This window comes from Pholcus phalangioides, unplaced genomic scaffold, assembly GCF_987345545.1.
Source record: "Pholcus phalangioides strain wild (caught in Gottingen) unplaced genomic scaffold, Ppha-v1.0 ptg000017l_1, whole genome shotgun sequence".
In the NCBI taxonomy this organism is placed as follows: domain Eukaryota; kingdom Metazoa; phylum Arthropoda; class Arachnida; order Araneae; family Pholcidae; genus Pholcus; species Pholcus phalangioides.
Genome location: NW_028301610.1, coordinates 52,279,082 through 52,299,760, shown reverse-complemented (window position 1 = coordinate 52,299,760; position 20,679 = coordinate 52,279,082). Strand labels below are relative to the sequence as shown.

The 20,679-nt window shown below is 38.4% G+C and overlaps 1 protein-coding gene across 1 annotated transcript in view; it reads left to right on the top strand.

The window, feature by feature from the left end:
- Positions 1-20,679, top strand: part of LOC149074100 (nuclear pore complex protein Nup133-like) — a 254,535-nt gene that overhangs the window by 37,355 nt on the left and 196,501 nt on the right. The window contains exons 7-8 of the mRNA XM_089247323.1: positions 9,758-9,908; positions 10,002-10,105. Of these exons, the coding sequence (XP_089103449.1) occupies positions 9,758-9,908; positions 10,002-10,105 (255 nt within the window). The remainder of the gene's footprint in view (positions 1-9,757; positions 9,909-10,001; positions 10,106-20,679) is intronic.

The window sequence follows — 20,679 nt, the reverse complement described above, 5'->3', positions numbered from 1 at the left end:
TCTTGTTTTCAATTGGTCATTTTTTGTAGCACAGTTTGACCTAATTGATCCTTGTGCCAATAAAACCAAAATCCAATCCATTCTTTGTAGGATGGGCTTGAGGAAGGCGGGGGGGGGGGGGTTGTAACGGTATAATTTACAACAGCCGCGGAATCTTTTTTGGAATGTGACTGTTGCAAATGTCTCATTTTATTGTTAAAAAAACAGCTAATTGAAACATTCAACTTACAGATTGAAAGGAAAGGTGTTTTCTTAGAACATTAACCCATAGTAACACTTTAACCCATTATAAGTCATCTTTAAACATACTCCTGTTCTTCATGGTGGGAATGGGGGCCTGTAGCATGCTTTCCCTGGGGCAAACCATTTCTTATGGTGTCCTAAAAAAGGCTGTTCTGAAAAGGAGGTGGGTTTGCACCACCCTCTAATTTTTTCAATAATTTTTAGAACTGGTGCTGTCCCATATTTATGATCTGTTTCTCATAATCTTCCTCATTAAATATCATTTCGGAAGTTAGTCTTTCTTGTTGATTATTTCAGACTAGATTCAAAATCTCCAAGAAATAAACAAAATAAGGGTACTTTTCTTTGTGGGTCCCTCAATTCAGTGTGGGGTTTCAGTTGCCCCAGACTAGTTATGAGCTTGGGGGAAAGGGGGAATAAATGCATACCATCTCAACCCCTATGTTTGTGGAGGGCCTTGACCTTGTATCCATTACATAATCTTGGGCAAACAATGGGAATGAATTATCCTCATGTCTCAGGATACAATACTTTTTTAAAAAATAAATCTGATAGGAAAAGGGGTGGAGTCTTGGTTTATACGTGAAGTCATGTTTGAAGGCTACAGAGTGTAATGTACAGAGAAGGGATATTGAAACTACATGAATTGAGCTTGAAAACAAAAAGTGTCAAGCTTATTGTAGGAGTTTGCTATAACCCACCGAATTGGGATTCAAACAACATCTCTAAGCTTCATGAAGAAATTTTGCACATGTGTAAACATAGGAGAATAGTAATATTTGATGATTTTTTAATTATCCAGGTATTGACTGGGAAAACCTATGGACTAGGGATCAATTTGAGAGAGATTGTTTCAAGTTGGTTGTTTTATAATTTTTGTATTGGGGGGTATAATTTTTGGAAGGTATCACGCGAACTATTCCCGTCCGTGAGCCTCACAATTCACCTATAAATAAATCGAGGACCTTTGCTATAAAATCCTCTAACTACGGGAAATCATGTCCTGTATGCAAATTAAAACACTCCATATATAATTGTTCTGAGTTTCATAGGCTAAGCATTAATGAGAGGCAAAATATAGTAAAAAAAAACACCTTTGTTTCAAATGCTTAAACAACTCCCATACAGTAAATGAATGCATGTCCAAGGGCTGCAATATGTGAGGTTACAAACATCACACCCTCCTAAAAGAAATGACTCGTTAGAAGACAAAACAAAAAAAGAAGGAAAGTCGCCTCCGCAAGCATCAAACGTACTTCCGCTTGCTGATAAACAATCCGATGAGATGGAGGAAGTCAGTCACACATCGACCCTCATAAGCAGCACTCCTCGACAAGTGACAAATAACTATGTTCTTCTGGCTACTGCAGTGGTATACGTGAGGGATTCACAAGGTTGTTTACAACCATGTAGAGCGCTGTTGGATAGTGCATCGCAGTCAAGCTTTGTCACTACCGAATGCGCAAAGAGACTTGGGCTGAAAAGAAATAAAACTTTCGTCGCTGTATCTGGGTTGAGCGGCTTACCAGTAAACATAAACCAGAAACTGCATGTGGTAATTTCATCTTCAGATGACAAGTTTAGGCGCTTATTGGAGTTGCTAATAGTTCCGAAAGTCACGGGTTTCAGTCCTTCCAGATATATAAACAAATCTGAAGTTTCCCTTCCAGATAATATACGGCTAGCAGATCCCAACTTTAATGTTCCGAATAGAATCGACATTTTATTGGGTGCCGAAATATTTTTTGAGATTTTTTGCGAACATCGGATTACCACATCTAAATTATCATTGCAAGAAACTGTTTTTGGTTAGATAGTTTGCGGTGCTGTTCAAAACCAAACCGAAAGTAATGTGCGATATTGTCACTTATCAAATGAATTAGAACATTTAGATAACACCTTGAGAAGATTCTGGGACTTGGAATCCGTAAACAAAAACAAGCTTATTGAAAGTACTGAGGCATTTCTTTGTGAAAAGCATTTTTGTGAAACTCATTCCAGAAATGAGGCAGGTAGATATGTAGTGCAACTACGTCTTAAATCAGATCAAACACAATTGGGAGATTCTTTGGCCATGGCTAGTAGAAGATTGAACGCAACGTGCAAACGACTAGACAAGGATGAAGATATGAAAAAGCTTTACGTGTCCTTCATGAAGGAGTATAAGGATTTGGGACACATGGAAGAACTCACCTCTGTTGCAGTTGATCACAACACCTACTATATGCCACATCATGGCGTTCACCGACCTGATAGTGCGAGTACAAAATTTCGTGTTGTCTTAGATGCATCCACCATCTCTTCTTCAGGGGTGTCTCTTAACCATTTGCTCATGAATGGAGGAACTATTCAACAGGATTTATTCTCAATTATGATGAGATTTCGTCAACATAGATATGCTTTCACCACCGACATTGTAAAAATGTATCGGCAAATTCTGGTTGAATCCAACCATTGTGATTTGCAGAGAATCGTTTGGAAAGAAAATCTGACCGATCCTTTTAAGGTGTTTAGATTATTGACCGTCACCTACGGTACAGCTTGTGCTCCGTATTTAGCTACACGTGTGCTGAAACAGCTTGCGCTAGACGAACAATCTCGGTTTCCTTATGCGTCCAAGATTGCACTCTCTGACTTTTATGTGGATGACATCTTGTCTGGTGCACATGAGCTACATGACGCTCTAGAGCTTCAGCTTCAATTGATACAGATGCTCCAAACTTGTGGAATGACACTTCACAAGTGGTGTTCCAATTCGACACTGCTAAACGCAGTCAACCATGGTGAGAATAGATATAGTTTTGATGACAAGGACAATGTCACTGTGAAAACATTGGGCTTGGCTTGGAATCCCCAAAAGGACTATTTCACGTTCAAGGTAAGCTCAAACCTATCTTCCAATTACATCAAATGCACCGTTCTCTCGGATGTAGCGAGACTGTTTGACCCATTGGGATTGCTAGGGCCTATCATAGTTAAGGCCAAAATATTCATGCAGCGTTTGTGGCTGTTGAAATTGGACTGGAATAATATGCTTCCAAAAAAGGAAGCAACCGAATGGTGCAAGTTTATTACTGCCATGCATGTTGTTAATGATGTATGCATTGATCGTTATTGCTTATCTGGTGAAGGTCGATCAATTGAAATACGTGGATTCGCCGATGCTTCTTCTGAGGCTTATGGCGCAGCAGTTTATGTGCGGTGTCTTTCTGAAAATGTGTACAGTGTTAATGTTTTGTGTAGTAAGTCAAGAGTGGCTCCACTCAAGGTGACTAATATACCTCGTTTAGAATTGTGTGCAGCAGTGTTGCTGTCCAAGTTGATCAGTAAAGTCATAGAATCTCTAAGGTTAGACATTAAGAAAATTATTTTGTGGTCAGATTCAAAAATTATTCTGGCATGGATCAACACCTCACCTCATTTGTTGAAAACTTCTGTAGCCAATAGAGTGGCAGTTATTCAGGAAATAACTAGTGGATATAAGTGGTGCCATGTTAGATCCGAAGACAATCCAGCAGATCTGGTGTCACGTGGCTTGTCTCCTGACAAATTAATTCACGATGAATTGTGGTGGAGCGGTCCTGATTATTTGAGATCAGAACTTTGTTTTGATTTGGATCCGCCTATGTTGGCAGCAGAGGATGAGACATTTGCTAGTGAATTCAAGAAATCCGTTGAACATTCATTGGTAGCAACATTCATTGGATGATGTTATAACACCCATAATAACGAAAGCCAGCAGATACACAGCCATCATTAAAATAGTTGCTTACGTGTTTAGATTTTGTTCTAATGCCAGATCTAAGACAGATAAAAAATCAGGTCCACTCACTGCCCAAGAACTTGACGTGGCAAGAATAAAAATAATTCAGACAGTTCAAAGAGAATTCGGTGAGGAATTGAGGAACTTGAAGCAAGGGGGGCTCAAGTCTCCACTAAAAGCAAATTGAAAAATCTTAATCCCTTCATCGATCAGAAAGGATTGCTGCGCGTTGGTGGTCGCATAAATGAAGCAGACATTTCGTACAATCAAAAACACCAGATAATTCTACCAGCCAAACACCGACTAACGAGACTGATTTTCGAATACTATCACCGTAAACACCTGCATGTAGGTTCTCAAACCTTACTGCATCTCGTTCGCCAAACTTTTTGGGTTGTTGGTGCAAGAAACCTTGCAAGAAAAATAGTTCATGAGTGTGTAACATGTTTCCGTGCACAACCGACCACTCTTGAGCAAATAATGGGCAACTTGCCTAAGGAAAGAGTAAACAGAACTTTTCCATTCAACGTTTGTGGAGTAGATTTTTGTGGCCCATTCTACGTAAAATTCAAGGGTCAGAGAAGTGGCCAATTGCATAAAATATATGTTGCTTTATTCGTGTGTTTCGTGACTAAAGCAATCCACCTAGAATTTGTATCAGATTTGACAGCAGACGCATTTATTGCATGTCTAAAGAGGTTTTTTGCTAGACGTGGGAAATGCTCATCAATATTCAGTGATAGTGGCACTAATTTCGTCGGTGCCAACACAGAGTTGAAACGTCTTCATCAGATGGTTGTGAAACCTGATGAATCTGTGGCTAATTTTTTCGCCTTCGAGGAAATCACATGGAATTTCCTACCTCCAAGAGCTCCAAATTTTGGAGGTTTGTGGGAAACTGGTGTCAAGTCCTTCAAGCACCATTTCAAAAGAACTGTTGGGTCTTCCAAACTCACGTTGGAAGAGTTCCAGACTGTTATGACCCAAATTGAAGGAATTTTGAACTCCAGACCAATTACACCTCTATCGCCAGACATTAATGACTTTGAGGTCCTAACACCAGCTCACTTTTTGATTGGACGATCGCTTAACACTGTTGTTGAGCCTGACCTGTGCCACCTTGGTGATAACCGACTATCTCGATGGTAGCTCACAACACGATTTGTTCAGACCATCTGGAAGCGTTGGCAGATGGACTACCTAAGTTCGCTCCAGCAACGAAATAAGTGGCACTTCTCAACATCTAATGTGCAACCAGGTGCCATGGTGATTGTCAAGGAGGATAACATGCCGCCGTGTAACTGGTTACTTGGAAGAATCAAAGAAATCATTCCAGATCACAAGGTCCGCTTTGTGACTGTTCGAACAAAAAATGGACTAATCAAACGATCCATAGCAAAAATTTGTTTGCTCCCTCTTCAAGAGAAATGAAGTGACTTGGTCTTCATGTAATTTATCATCAAGTGTGTGTTTATCATATTTAATCGGATATATCTTAGTGTTTTCACTTGTGCATTTTAGCTGCATAATTTCATTGCATATGATAATGATGTTTTTTAAGCTTTTCAGAATGGATATTAATTTGAATTGACTGTACATATGCTTTTTCATTTTAATTCAATTGCAACTCGTGTTTGATTACAGCAGTTATGTGTTTAGATTTGTTTCAGTTCATTTTGATGCCTAAGATAGGATATGCCTACACAAGTAAGATGCATTTATCTTGCAAATGTATTATTACCATTATAGTTATATGCTCATGATTCTTCATAATTACTTTTGCAATATGTCTCGTGTACAAGTTTTGATTTCAAGCATTTTTTAATTTCTTTTGTACTGTGTTAAATTGGTATTGGTTGTAATTAGCATTACAACGCCGGGCGGGATGGAAACGCCTAACTTTTTATCTTTTGCTCCCAACACAAGATGGAGTTGATGTCAACTTTTGCTTTTCTTTTCTTGTGTAATTCTTATTATTATTATGTCTCTCCCCCTCTCTCTGGGGAGAAATGTGTAAGAGTGTATGTCACAACTCTCCAGTGGGAGGTTGTCTGATGTTAGTCCCCTGTGTGTTATTGCGCGCATTATTGAATCACCCTTCTTAAAAAATTAAAATTTGTTGAGTTTGAAAACACAGGTGTGTGTTTGAGTTCATGGTAGTGACCATTCGTCATGTGGTTTTGATATTTAAAAGGTGTAGAGAAATGTGTCAAATTATTCAGTTAGTTTGATGAGCTCTCTCTCAAATTTTGGAAATTATTTTCAAAAGGCAATTGCTTGAAAAAGTGTTTTACTACTCTGTATACTGTAATGTGATATTGATACATTGATATACACGCAGATTGTTGAGGAATAAGATGATACATTTAGTTGCTTCCCTGAATGAGGGGCTGTGTACAGAAGTTTCAAATTTCTGATTTTTTATTCCCCTACAGATTTTCTCCCCTCCGGTTACATACCGGAAATTACCGTGCTTTCGCAGCTATCTGCCAGCATTTAAAGACAGCGTCTATATGGCATAAAATCACCACAAGACTGCAAATGCACATTTTTTGAAAAATCAAAGAATTGAAATGCCATTCAAATTGTAAAGCATTTTCCAAGATAGTTAAAAAAATTTGTGAGAACTCTAACTTGAGTATCCAGTTTTTCATCTAGCTGCTATGTGGTAGTCACCATTTCGCATTGCAAAAATCATGGGTGTGTACTGGAAATCAGCTTTTGGAGGGGCGCAAAGATTTGCTCCTTTCCAGTAATTCATAGATATACTCCCTGTAATTCATAGATATACCAGTGAATTATGAGGGGGGAATCATACTTTTTTTCGAGATGAATTTTTTTGTTAGGGACCCACTTTCACTCAAAGAGGACCTAGATTTTTCAGGTAAATTAGAGTATAACGGCATCTCTGACTTTATGTAACCAAAGGATGTGGCCCCATTTTGAATCATTGTAGCCCCGTTTACATGTGCAATATTGTGGTTTGAATGGGGATTGTTCATTCACCTATTGTTCGTAAACCTGCTCATATTTTTTTCCCATTGTAGCCCCGTTTAGAAATCAATGAAGTGAAAAATGAATTGTTTTGAAGGAATTTTGGTCAGATTGCAGGCAGAAATTTTGAGGGGTTTGACACTGAGTTTGTAGATACAAATACAACGCCACAACAGGCAAATTGCCCAACGAGGTGGCTGACTTAAGAACATTGTGGATCTCCGAGCCATTTTTTGGAGGCCCTACCTACTACTGCTACACCCCCCCCCCCCCGCGGAACCCCCAACGAATCGATACATGCGGGAATGTGCGTGTATGTGTAGTGAAACCTGACGTGAAGTTTTTTTGTTTCTTTGTAATGCTTGTTATGTGTAGTGCTGCCATCTGCCACCAGTTTTTCTAATTATGAGTGAAATGTTATGATTGAATGATTTATCATTGTAGGACTGTTGCTCTCTGTGGCGAGACTTTTTAACGGGGAGATCGGCTCGCATTTGCGCCTTGAAGTTGGGAACCACAGAAAACCAACTTCAGCCGACCACCACTGTGGGGTTCGAACCCGGATCCTCGCATCGCGAGTCCGTCACTATAACCACTCGACCACCACAGTGGCTGATATTAAAGAAACCAGACATAGCTGCCTTTGTTTCGATATGGGACATAAGCCTGTTATCTTTTAAGGTTGTGATTGTCTCTTCTAGGAAAGAGCATTTAGTGTTAATCTAATGATTTCAATCAGTTTTACTTTATGAATTTGAGCGTAACGCACTGCTGTGAAAGTTCACAATAAAAATATTTGGAGATTTTGGAACAAATTAATCACTTTTACATTAATTCCTATTGGGGAAAAAATATTTCAGTTTCTGAATGATTCAGTTTACAGACTTACCAAACTAATTAGTAAGTTCATAAACTTAGGGCCAGCTGTTCGTAGAAGCATAAACATTATAATATGAGACTAAGAGTAGTTAATTACCCTCCCAGTAATTTAAGCATGTATAATATAATGCATCTAACCCTTCATGGCATACATCCTCCAATCACGTGTATACAGGGTGGGATATGTAGCATCCATGACTCCCATATCCTGATGTTTTATTCATTTTTCATCTTTGTGTAGAAGCAGTATGATAATATTTTTGTAATTCAATTGTTAGTTTGCAATTTTACAGTAATGCCCACGAAATGAGACTTTTTAAAATGTCCTAGTTTTGTCCGGTTATTATTAATAGATGTCCCAGTTTTTAACAATTTCCGGGATTTGCCCCAGTTTTGCAGGCACCCCATGTGGTTACCATAGATTGAATGCAATTAGCTGAACTAGGCAGAATCATGTTAAGAGATAGATCACAACGGGTTATGGTGAACGGGGAATTATCTGATTGTACAGGTGTCACAAGTGAAGTCCCTCAAGGAAGTGTCCTTGGCCTTTATACTTGTTCCACTTTTTATCAGTAAACTCAATCCGGGTATTAATGGGATTTTTAACAAACAAATGACTAAATACATGACAATAATGAGATGCTTGTTATAAGCCATACTTGTTATAACTGATTTTCGCTGCATGTGTATTTTTTGAAATTTTCACAGATTCTCTAATGCTGATAAACAGGTTTGATTATGGAGCAAAAAAGTGCATATTGGATATGAGTGAATATCGTATTAATTGTGAAAGTATTAGTGTACTTCAGTATTTACATATAATATGTCACTATGGACTCAACAGATATAAGTTCATGTCATGGCCCCCACATCCTAGAGCAGGGGATCTTTTGCGGGGCCTCCGACCACACTTTCACGGGCCCCTTTATGATGAATTTATAGCGTGAAAAAGCAAAAAAATGGCGAAAATCGTCCTGGACCCCAGCGCTGGAGCCTTGTCAGCCCACCCCTTGGGGGGGGGGGGCATGGTTCATGTGTTTCTTCACAGCTTGCTCATAATTCAACTTCAATTTTTTTCTCAAACTAGATAGCTCCCAATGATTGAAATATTTGTTATAGTTCATATACCAATGTCACTTTAAATTTTCTGAAATTTTTGTGCAGTGATAATTATCCCATTTTGTTTTATCAGTTGCACTAAACAAATTTTAACAAAGTTTCTGCATCCAAAAGTGAAAATGGTTAATTCCTATGTAATTCCTTGTGCTGAACACTTATCTTAACATAAAAACCAAGGTAGCTGAAAAGTTTTTTCGTAATTACTTTTTTAATATTTGTATAGTTAACACAGTACAATATATTGACACATAGTACGTAGTTAAACAGAACAAATATGTAGAAAAATGCAAGTATTTTATTCCTATGCATTAGCTGATATAAAATAAGACTGGGGAAAACCAGCTTTTTGAATGTTGGAACCTGGTCCTTGGAGTTGGTTCTCATTTGGATCTGTCTGAAACAAAGTACATTTTCTTTGAACAAAAAATTCTATCGCATGACTAAAGGTCTTACTGTGGGGAATTCTATTATCCTGGTGCTAAACAACCCGTAATTAAGGAAACAAATATTTTCTGGATATTATGCTATTATGAACTCGGAAAGTAAAGTCATTGTCTCTATTATAAACAGATGCGAAAAATTCATTCTAAATGTCAGAATTGTTTAATTAGCTTTTCAAACACACAAATTGTTTCTCGCAATGCTATTTCAAATCTGATCAATAATTCTTTTTGTAGATTTATAGATTTATACATGTGAATGAAGTTTTATTCATGAACTAATCAGTGTTTTTTCTGTTTCTATTATTCTGCACAGGAAATGAAGCAAGAGTTCATAAAGAAACTTTTTCCAGATTCTATGCCTGAAGCATATGCTCATCTTGATGAGGCAGTTGTTCATTTGAGTCAACAGATAATAAATGATCATCCAGGTCTTGATCTTACACCATGTGACTCTGTGCCTTCAGGTATACCGATATAGACTCAATTGGCTTTATCTTAGCAGTTTTTAATTATTGTATAAATTACCTAGAATACTGAAAAAAGAATTAATTTTTCAGCTGACTATGTTTCACCACCTTTGATGTATCATCAGCTTGAAGACAGGCTGAAAGTTCATGAATATCTGATCAACTTCCTGAAAGCTGTTGGTTTGTATGAAAAGGTACTTTCTTGTAAAGAGATCCTTTTCACCAACCTTTTATTTGACCATGTTGTTTTCAAGAAACAGATTTCTTGTATTTTTCAAGTAACTGCATTTTATATTTTGAGCCTGTTCAGTATTGGTGTTTTAAAGAAACTCCTACATGCTTAATTTTTTACTCCTGAACTGTGCAAGTTTCTGCAGTAGTCAGTAGATAGCTCGAAATTATGAGCATCTCTACTTTTTAATAAATCAAGTTAGAACAATTTTTAACACTTGGATTATGGAGTGAAATATGTTGTGTAAAGGAGAAATATTGATGTGCATTCTTAAACAATGATACCAAATTGTTTCCAAGCTGCAACAAGGATCGTTGCACATCCCCTTATTCATTTGACACCTAAAACTTACCTGCAGATAAGCAGAAGAAAACACACAAAGAGATCCTTTTCAACCTGAACCTATTTTTATCAAACTATTAAAATTCTTTAATGTTTACACTTAATAAATTTTTTCCATATTCTTCAAAGAGTAAATGGTCTTGCCAACCAGATGACATAGTTGGGGGCAGGGGGGCAGCTCAAGAGCGGAGTCGACACAGCATAACCAAGAAACCAAGGAGTCCATGCAGAAAGCATCTCATTCCTGCATTGGACAACACGATTCATTGGATTGAAGACAACCAGGGTACTCTTGTGGCTACATCTCATTCTCGTGTACAGTGACATGTGGGCAAGGCGACTGGCAACCAAGTATACCACATTCTATCTAATAATCAGCATTTTATTCTGGCTGGTCATCCTGTACTAAATTGACAATTGATTGATAAGTCTCAAACATCAAACTATTTATCCTCAGGGTGAAGTGTTGGTTCATTATTAGGATGAAATTAAGAAAACAAGAGCAGCACAATTACAGCATAAAATGGTACGTAATGGCAAACCTGCCCCCAGCTAAATCTCCAGCACCAATCGTCACAGAACGATAAAAAAATTGACATATCCAGTTTTTTATACTCCAGAAAATTACAAATTTGCATTACAGAAAAATCTGAAGAATCCGGCAACAATACGGGACAGATCGGCTGCAATGTACACACGCAATGGAACCTCCACTGTTACATAATTCAGATTTTCATCCAGAGAATCAGTGCAGTTATACAAAACAAGAAAGAGACAAGTTAACCAAAGTTTCCATGAATAACAATTAGTTTATTAACTCATTTAACAAACTTGTATAGCCTATGAAAAATTTAAGTAACAAAGAAACAAAATTATTTTAACAATTGTACCGCATCAAGCCCAGATGTTGCAACATCAGATTACTCAGAATATTGCATAAACACCATTACAGGTGCAGGTCGGTGGAACATGCACACACACAAGATGTCAGTAGAGTGGAGCGATGTCTGAGCATAGATGTCAGACTTTGTTGATGTAAATCAGATCATTGGGAAAAAGTCACCAACAGACTCTAGAGCAGGGGTTCTCAACCAGTGCTCCGTGGAGCCCTCAAAAATAATATAAATTGGTAAATTTGATAGATAAATAAATGAAAGAGGCCTACAAGGTTCTGCTATAAATAATATGTACAAAAAGGGCTCTTTGAGTCACACGGGGCTCCACCATAGAAATTATATACTGATAGAGCTCCGCAAGTGAAAAAAGGTTGAGAACCGCTGATCTAGAGGATCAAAATGAAGGACAGTAACAAAGATGGACAACAGTGATGGTGATCTGGCCCAGCTGATATTGTTCCACCACACTAGTGAATCGGAGAGAATTAGTCTAATGGCATCATGAGCCATAGGACTATAACTGGAAGGTATTGGAATAATTTGGTCCATAACTGGAACAAACAGCAACAAGCAGAGACCATAGACCACCTTAGAAAAAGTATTTAAAGAACCAGCATTAGAAAATGCTTAACAAATCTCATATTTACAAAATCATTGACAAAAACTGATCAATTCAAACTTGAAAATTATTCTGGCAACAGTCATTGAAACAACGATTTGATCAGGATTGAACGCCTCAGGCTATTGCAGATGAAACAGTTATTACGACAGTGATCGTGCATGATCTTGTGAGGAAAAATTAAATATTTCATAACAATTTCTATTATAATTTCATACAATTTCAATTATATAAACATATGCAAAAATATTAGGATAGAGGCAATATAGGCCTATTCCACATAGACCCGGGGTATGTTACAGTGATCATCACCGACACCGATGATCGGAGGTATAAAAAATAAACAGTTCAAACTGTTTTAATTTTGGTTTAACAAAGAATAATTATTTTTAGAGACCTTTATGCGGAAATTTATGATTCTTTTTACGAAACAATATAAAAGTCATATTAAAATAATTCGTAAAATATTATTATTACTACTTTTGCTTGTACAAATAAAGGCTTCTTATTGTTTTAAAAATCAAATATATTTAATCTTTGGGGCAACATCCAGAAGAAAAGTACACAATTTTCATCTTGTTTCAGCTAACAAGTGTGATGTGATTCAAGAACTAATTATCGCAGCGTTTCAGGTGTTTTTTCTTTAGATAAGGTTTCACATTTAGAGGTGTGGCTGTATTCTAATTTCCCTGGGTCCCGGGAAATCTGGGTCTTTTTTGAGTGAAAGTGGGTCCAGATGCAAAAAAAACAAAACAAAGTATGGTCCCCCACCCCCATCATTCACTGATGTGTCACTGTCCGAACACATTAGTGCACTTTCATCACAGCAGCTGTTCAAAACGGGATCCTTTCTTGCTTCCCGGTTTGATGCAGGTCGTACAAGGACTGCCTGAACAGCAAGTGTGGAAGATGGGATTTTGAAGATGATGGCAGATCAGCCAACTACAAGCACACGAGCTATGGGCCGTAGCCTTGGTGTGCCGCAATCCATGACATGGCAGGTGCTGAAGGATGAGACGTTGCACCCATACCGTTTTCAATGAGTTCAAGCATTGAATGAAGATAATGCTCGTCACATAGACTTTGCCCACTGGCTCCTACAGCAGAGTGCAGCATGCCTGATTTTGTGGCAACTGTTCTTTTCTCCAATGAATGAACTTTCGCACAAGACGGTGCGTTTAATACCCACAATAAACATGTCTACGCATTTGTAAATCCACATGCGCATCAGCGACGTTTCTCCATCAATGTTTGGGCAGGAATCATCTGCGACCACCTAATAGGACCATATCCTCTGCCGGAATGCCTTGACAAAGGCAATACCAGACTTTTCTGCAAGAATTGTGGACAGACTTGCTGGAGGATGCTCCAGTTGCCCTCCGGAAGCGTATGTGGATCCACCACGATGGAGCTCCAACCTATTTTGGGCGAGAGGTTCGGCACTATCTGGACGTCACTTTTCCAAACAGATGAATCTTACGAAGTGGTCTTGTAGCTTGACCACTATGATCACCTGATGTGTCGTGTCTTGATTTCTTTTTGTGGGGACAGCTGAAGAGTCTGGTGTATGAGACTCCTCTTGACTGTGAAGAGGACCTAATCGCAAGACTTCTGGCTGCTGCTGCTGTAGGTTGGCGATATGCCTGGAATATTCCAGGGCTTTCGCCCATCCCTCCTTCGCCGCCTTTCTTCTTGCATCACTTTTGGCGGTCGCTCTTTTGATCAGTTTTTGTAAATAATTCATAAAACTTGCTTTTTTAACGTATACATTATTATGTTTTCTCCTTGTATCCTCGGTTTTACTATGTTGTGTCCTGTAACAAGTTTGCATTTCATTTCAGACCATTCATTTTTTGATGAAATTTTTTTTTGTGTGTGTGTACTACCACCTTTTACAGTTTTTCCCATCTTTTCTGAATCACCCTGTATAACTAAGTCTGGCACATTTATATATTTACTAACAAATCAGACTATAAATTTTCTTCTGATTGATTTTTCATTTAAGAAAGCCTCTTTTTTCCCACTAATATCTTCTGATTAAATTTAAAGTAAATGATTCTGAAGCTTATTCATATAAATCCTTGTGAAGTGATTTCCTTATGGAATTATTTTATTTTCTCTCCCTGATTATCAGGAAATCTGATCTACCACTTTTTAACTGCCACATATTTTCACAACTGAATATGGAGCTATATCAGAGCTTTATTGTGTTCATGAAATTTAACAGCATGCTCGTTTGTTTCCAACATTTGGTGTTGGCATGTTTTGTGTTCAGTAGGTGGTGTCATCTGTCTTCCAAATTGCTAATGTGTGGATGTGAAACTTTATATTTGTGTTGTAGGTTTGTGTGATTATCGTGGTAATAGTTTTTTTCCAAGGAGGGATAGCCAATTCAAAGTAGGAAAACCCTTAGAAAATCATATTTAGCTAATGATCGCTGCACAATCGCTAGTACAAAACCTTTGCTTTCATCAAAGGTGAAATCGGGTGGCAGAAAATTGGAATATTAGAAAATTAAAATATTGGAAAAATAAATACTTTTTTACATATTATCTGTTAATTTAAAATTCTTTTTGAATGTTAGTGACCAGGGCTTGACAAATTATAAAAAATAATTTAGGTGCCAGCAAAAAATCATGCCCCCAACCTTTTTTTTCGGAGATGGTGTTGTTCATTGTGTTTTATGGGACTCGAAGACTTTTCTGGTTAGCAGACATGCTGACAAAACTTCCTATAATTTTGTGCTGCCCAAGACACTGATTCAATTACTATACATGTAAAAAAAATTAAGCACTAAGATGTCAACTTTCTAATTGGCCTGGCGCTTGAGATTTGTTAGACCCTATTAATGACTCAAAATTTCGATTGAAGAAATCCTTGTGCCCCTCCAAAGGCAAATTCTGTGCAAACTCCCCTGATTTTAACAATGTGAAATGGTGATAACTGCATAGCAACTAGATAACAAAACTGGATATTTAAGGTAGAGTTTTCTACAGATTCATTTTCCCTTCCCCCCCCCCCTCAACAATCTCAGAAATATTTTTATAATTTAAAGACATTCCATTCCTTTACGATTTTTCAAAAAAAAAAAAATTCTTATATACAATCTTCTAGGAACGAAGTGCATTTATGCTGTCTTTGAATGCCGGTAGAAATAGCCATCAAATTATCATAATTTCGGGTATGTTATCTACAGGTAAAAAAAACCTCTCAGAAATTGGAAAATGTGGTATAGAGCTCTTTAAGTACACAGAGCTTTATGATATATGGCCCTTCATTCAGGTACACAACTAGATATCTCATTTTATTCTTTAAAAACCCATTGTTATATCAATACAGAACAGGAATTTGCTTCATTTGTACTTCAAAGTAGTAAAACTACCTTCAAGATTGTGCAATCGTTATAGATGGTAGAAAGAAGGGAAAAAAGAAAAAGCGTGAATTAAATTTTTATACACATTTTCAAAATTCAGGGTATTTGATGCACTACAGCATGTCAGCGGCACCTCTGACATTAGCATATGCGAAATATTTATTACCACACAGAAAAAAGTATGCAGGTAAAATAGAAGTAACGTTGATTTGGGCAACAACTGCTAGTAATTTATTCTATACAGTTGGGGGAAAAATTATGGTACGATGCAGCAATCTCTCTTGTGCTCATATAAAACTAGTGGTGATGCTAGTGCTGGTGGATGTCTCGTTATTTCGGAAACATACAGTCATGACTCCTTTTCTTTTTTAAGTTATTTAATAGAAGAGAGAGAGATTTTTACGACATGTTCAGTCGACAGTTAGAGCCAGACTGTACTCAAATATAAGAACACACTAGATAATGCCTAGCTAGTGAGTGGCATAAAAAAACATAATAAAAATATAAAAATTGCGCAAGACAAGCAGTGCCACAGTACTCCCTCACGAGTCTGAAGGATGGCATATGGCACAATGGAAAAAAAAAAGACAATATAGGTACGACGATATGACAATATAGTTACGGCAACTAATATAGCATTGACATGTGCAAAAAAAAAATTTGTTTGAAAAATTCAAAAAATACGCAATACAAAATTTTTTTAAAGTAAAGAAATATTCATATGCACAATTAATAGTCGAGCAAAAAATAAATTACAAATGATCAAAAATTTGTAAATGTATGTATATGTAAAAACGATTACTAGAATAGATAATACATATAAGAAAATGTATGAAAATTTTGCAAAAAATAATAATATTCATTTCAAAAAAATATGCAAATAAGAATAATATCAAGGAATTCTTATTTGAACCGTATGCCCTGATCGAGTTACATAAGGCTGTTTCAGTTCAGTGAACGGTGATTGCTCATTAAAAGTGCAATCAAGCAAAAATGCTGGTTTCAATCTGTCTATTGAGATTTTCATTAGTTTACCTTTCATGTTCACTGTATATACTTTTGGAGATTGTTCAATCACTTCATATGTTTAGAGAGATATAGATGGCTTTTTTCTCAGCCAGACATATCAAGGAAACAGTTATTTTCCGGATATTATGCTGAGGTGAGCTCGGAAAGAAAAGTCATCACGTCTCCGCCGGGACTCGAACCCAGGCCCTCTTGCATACCGGGCAAGCATGCTACCATCTACACCACTGGAGACACATGAATCTGCCTTCCTAATTTCACGCACTGTGTCGTGAGGCGCTGAAGTAGAGGCATTAGTAGCCTCTCTTAACTTCAGGAAATGGCCCCCGGGCTTGCTTGCCCGGTATGCAAGAGGGCCTGGGTTCGAGTCCCGGCGGAGACGTGATGACTTTTCTTTCCGAGCTCACCTCAGCATAATATCCGGAAAATAACTGTTTCCTTGACTTCATATGTTGTTGAAAGGGCTTTCGTACGGTGTCCAGCCGCACGAACACATGGGAAGAAACAGCAAGTTCTTTATGAACGAAAACGTTGTGAGTCCCATGCTTTGAAGTTTGGATCAGACGTAAAGTGTTTATGTGATCTCATAGAGCCTGTAGAAATTCCGGCTGTGTTGGCTGAGGATCGGAACTACGGAAGAATTCACCAGGTAAGCGCAATGGTGATCCATAAACCATCTCAGCAGCAGAAGTGTTGGTGTCCTGTTTGATGCTGGCTCGGATGGACAGAAGTATGGTAGGTAACACTTCAGTTCAATGTTCCGTGGCATGGCAGCGTATGGCACCTTTAAGCTGCCGGTGGAACCTTTCAACAATGCTATTGGAGGCTGGATGATATGCTGTCGTGCGTGTTGTCTGAGTTCCAAGAAAACGAACGAAGGCGCGAAACAAATCACTTTCGAATTGTCTCCCTTGATCGGTGGTAACCGATTCTGGAACTCTGAATCTGCTAATCCAGCCAGAGTAGAATGTCTCTACGATTGTTTCTGCTTTTTGGTTTTCCATCGGGAAAGCCTCTACCCACCTGGTGTATCGATCCACACAAGTAAGGCAGTAGGTGAAACCCCAAGAAGGAGGAAGAGGACCAACAATGTCGATGTTAATGTGCGAGAATCTGCATTGAGGCAAAGGGTATGCACCGATGGAAGATCGAGTGTGGCGATGCACTTTTGAACGTTGACACTCGATGCAAGCCCTGGTCCATCGTGTGACATCCTTGCGAATTGAACTCCACACAAATCGTTGACGAATAAGGTCTACAGTTGATTTAACGCCTGGATGGGTGAGGTTGTGAAGGACCGTTAACACGTAATATCTGTGTTCTTCTGGTACGTAGGGATGGATAATTCCAGTAGATAAATCACAAAAAAGTTCTGTACCCTGAGGACCGAATTTCATAGGTTTTATATCGCGCACCCCACCTTGTTGTCGTAGGGCCAGTAATTCGGCGTCTGTACTCTGTGAAGTAGCAATAGCTGCGTAATCAATCGAGTCAGGTAAATTAATTTCGGACAATCTGGAAAAAGCATCCGCTACAATATATAGCTCACCCTGAATGTAATGAATGTCCGTAGAAAATTGAGATATGTATTCTAAATGACAACGTTGTCTGGGAGAGTTGTTATCATTAACTTTGTGAAAAACATAAGTTAGAGGCCTATGATCACTGTAGATCGTAAATCAGTGGTTCTCAACCGGGGGCCCTAGGATATTCCAGGGGGGCCACGGATGAAAATCTTGCAAAAGGGGAGCCATGGCTACTGATACGGGGGCCACGAAGAAATTTGTGACATTAAATGTTTTTTAGTCACTCTGACTAAAAAAATTTAATTTTAAAACAAAATGCATGGATTATCTTTTTCGTAATTTTTCCCCATTCAAGTAACATTAACATGAGGAAGAAGGAAATTAAAGAAAGTGGTTCATGTAATCTCGGTGGTTTTACGACTTGGGGGTGATAGTAGGCCCTGACACAAACTATAGAAGAGATTTAAACAAAATAGAATAACTGTAAAGACAGAAAATTGTGTGTGTTAAGACTTTTCATTCAAAGAGGGCTGCCACAAAGAAAACAGACAAAGATTTATTGACCATTCATTGACATTCTTTTGAGTGCTGGTAGTAAATGTAATCCAAGAAGTAGATGGGTGAAAAATGAAAGCTTGTAAAAATCCCATCGTTTTCATGCAATTACAGACGGATAGCCATCTAGTTTAGCACAAAGCTATCTGCAGCCAGCACTGAATGGTCTGATGAGGAATATATTTATAAAAATCGAATAGAGAATGATTGCTCTGGGGTATTTTTTTATGAATTTTGAAAGGGGGTGCCAATCCATTGCCTCTGCTGAAAAGAAATAAAATCGAATTCAGTTATAACGAACTCCAACAGATCAAATCATACATGGGGAAAAATACCCGCGAAATTAAAAAATTTTTAAAACTACATTGCTGTGATAATGTATTGGGGCAGGGGCGGCTTAAGTGAGGGTGCAAGGGGTGCAGTGAACCCGGGCGGCAAGTTGTAAGGGCAGGGCCGTCTTAAGAGTATCATGGGCCCCCGGGCCAATTGATTTTTCAGAGGCCCTACCAAACAAATTCTCAACCAGATCTCATTTTTGTGAGGCCCCTTTTCGCTTGAGGCCCCCGGGTTCTGCCCGGGTGGGCCCATGACTTAAGACGGCACTGTGTAAGGGGCGGCAGCGTAGACTTTACTTAAGACAACAAAATTTAACACATTAAAAATTCACGACATCACACTTTTGAGTCCTACTATACCTCGACAACGGAAACGTTGAGAAAATAGACAAGGCCTCTGATCGTAATACCAGAAACAAGAATGTAAGCTATCTGGGCGGCTCGAGACAAATTCTGTACCCGTGTGGGACTTATTTTCTCTACAGCCCCTACCTCCTGCATCAGGGAATCTTTCGTAGGGCCCATGCCCGATTTTCTACGGGGTCCCTTCTACAGTTAATTTATAGAGTGAAAAAAGAAAAATTATAAGGATTTAGTCCCGGGCCTCAAGCTGGAGCCCTGTCAGCCCTAACCTTAGAAGGTCATGCCCCTCCCTAAGAATTTATCCAAACAATTCCTAACAAAACATTTTTTCAGCCCTTCATTTCCGATTTTGCGTCCCCTGCAGAGTCGACAGTTTGGTTCTTTTTTGGCAAATTGAATTTTTTTTTATACCCATTCACCCCGGATTTAGCAAACGGTGCCCGTGTCGCCGCAATGGGTCGTGTGGCCAAGCACCACCCCTGTACTCTATTACAAGGGCCATTTTGGTTCCCTCACCCATGGCCCCCACAAGAGCCTGGGATAGTTCTCATAATTTGTTGGCTTTTTCAGGCTATAAATTAACTATAGAAGGCGTGAGAAATCTGACTGGGAGGGGGCCTGCGAACGATCCCAGCCTAGGGGCCCATACCCTCACTCAGAATTCGATCCACAATAGTCAAATGAAGGCAAAGGAAAATTTTGGTTTTTCACTTGTCCGGCCCCTGGCATACCAGAAACACCTTTGAAAAAATTTTCTTAATAAAAATTACCCCGTTAAATATCATCTTCACAGGATAAGTGATGATGGCTCACACAAATAAGTGCTCTTTCAAGGATTAAGTTATCTGGCATTTATTAAGAATGGTAAAATAATTCTAGAACAAAAAATTTTCTACTTCGAAAGCAGGACGTATGGTCACACACGTTTTGCATGGTAAACAATTATGTGCTGCTTTCTTCTGAAAAAAAAAATCGAGTTTATCTCCAGGTCCCCTTCACCGAATCCCTATCAACGTCCTGGCAGGGTCGCCAGTAGGGGTGGCACATGAGGCTTCGCACCCGGCGGCAGGTAAGCTCGAGCCGCCCCTGTATTGGGACTTCCTCCAAGATTGACACCACTCCTTTAACGTTTTTTTAATCGATACTGTAATGCTTCCTTTTAACTCCCTACTACTGACCTGCAGCAACCTAAATAATTCCAATGCAATTTTCCTATCCTGCAAGAACAATGTTGTGGACATTAGAAAAAAAATTCTAAAAAGGCGTATGACTACATTTAAAGCAATTTAAATCTGTTTATTACAGACTCATTACATCTGCTGATTTCTAAAAAAAGTGCAATAAATTCTCACGTAAGTCTTCACTTTGAAATGTCCATAACCCACTTAATGCGTCTCTTTGTATCTGTCAACCTAAAATTTATGGTTTTTAGTGTTGATAATACGCATGCAAAACCAATTCAGCGATGCGTTTTCACAATCTGCAAAAACTGCTTGGATTT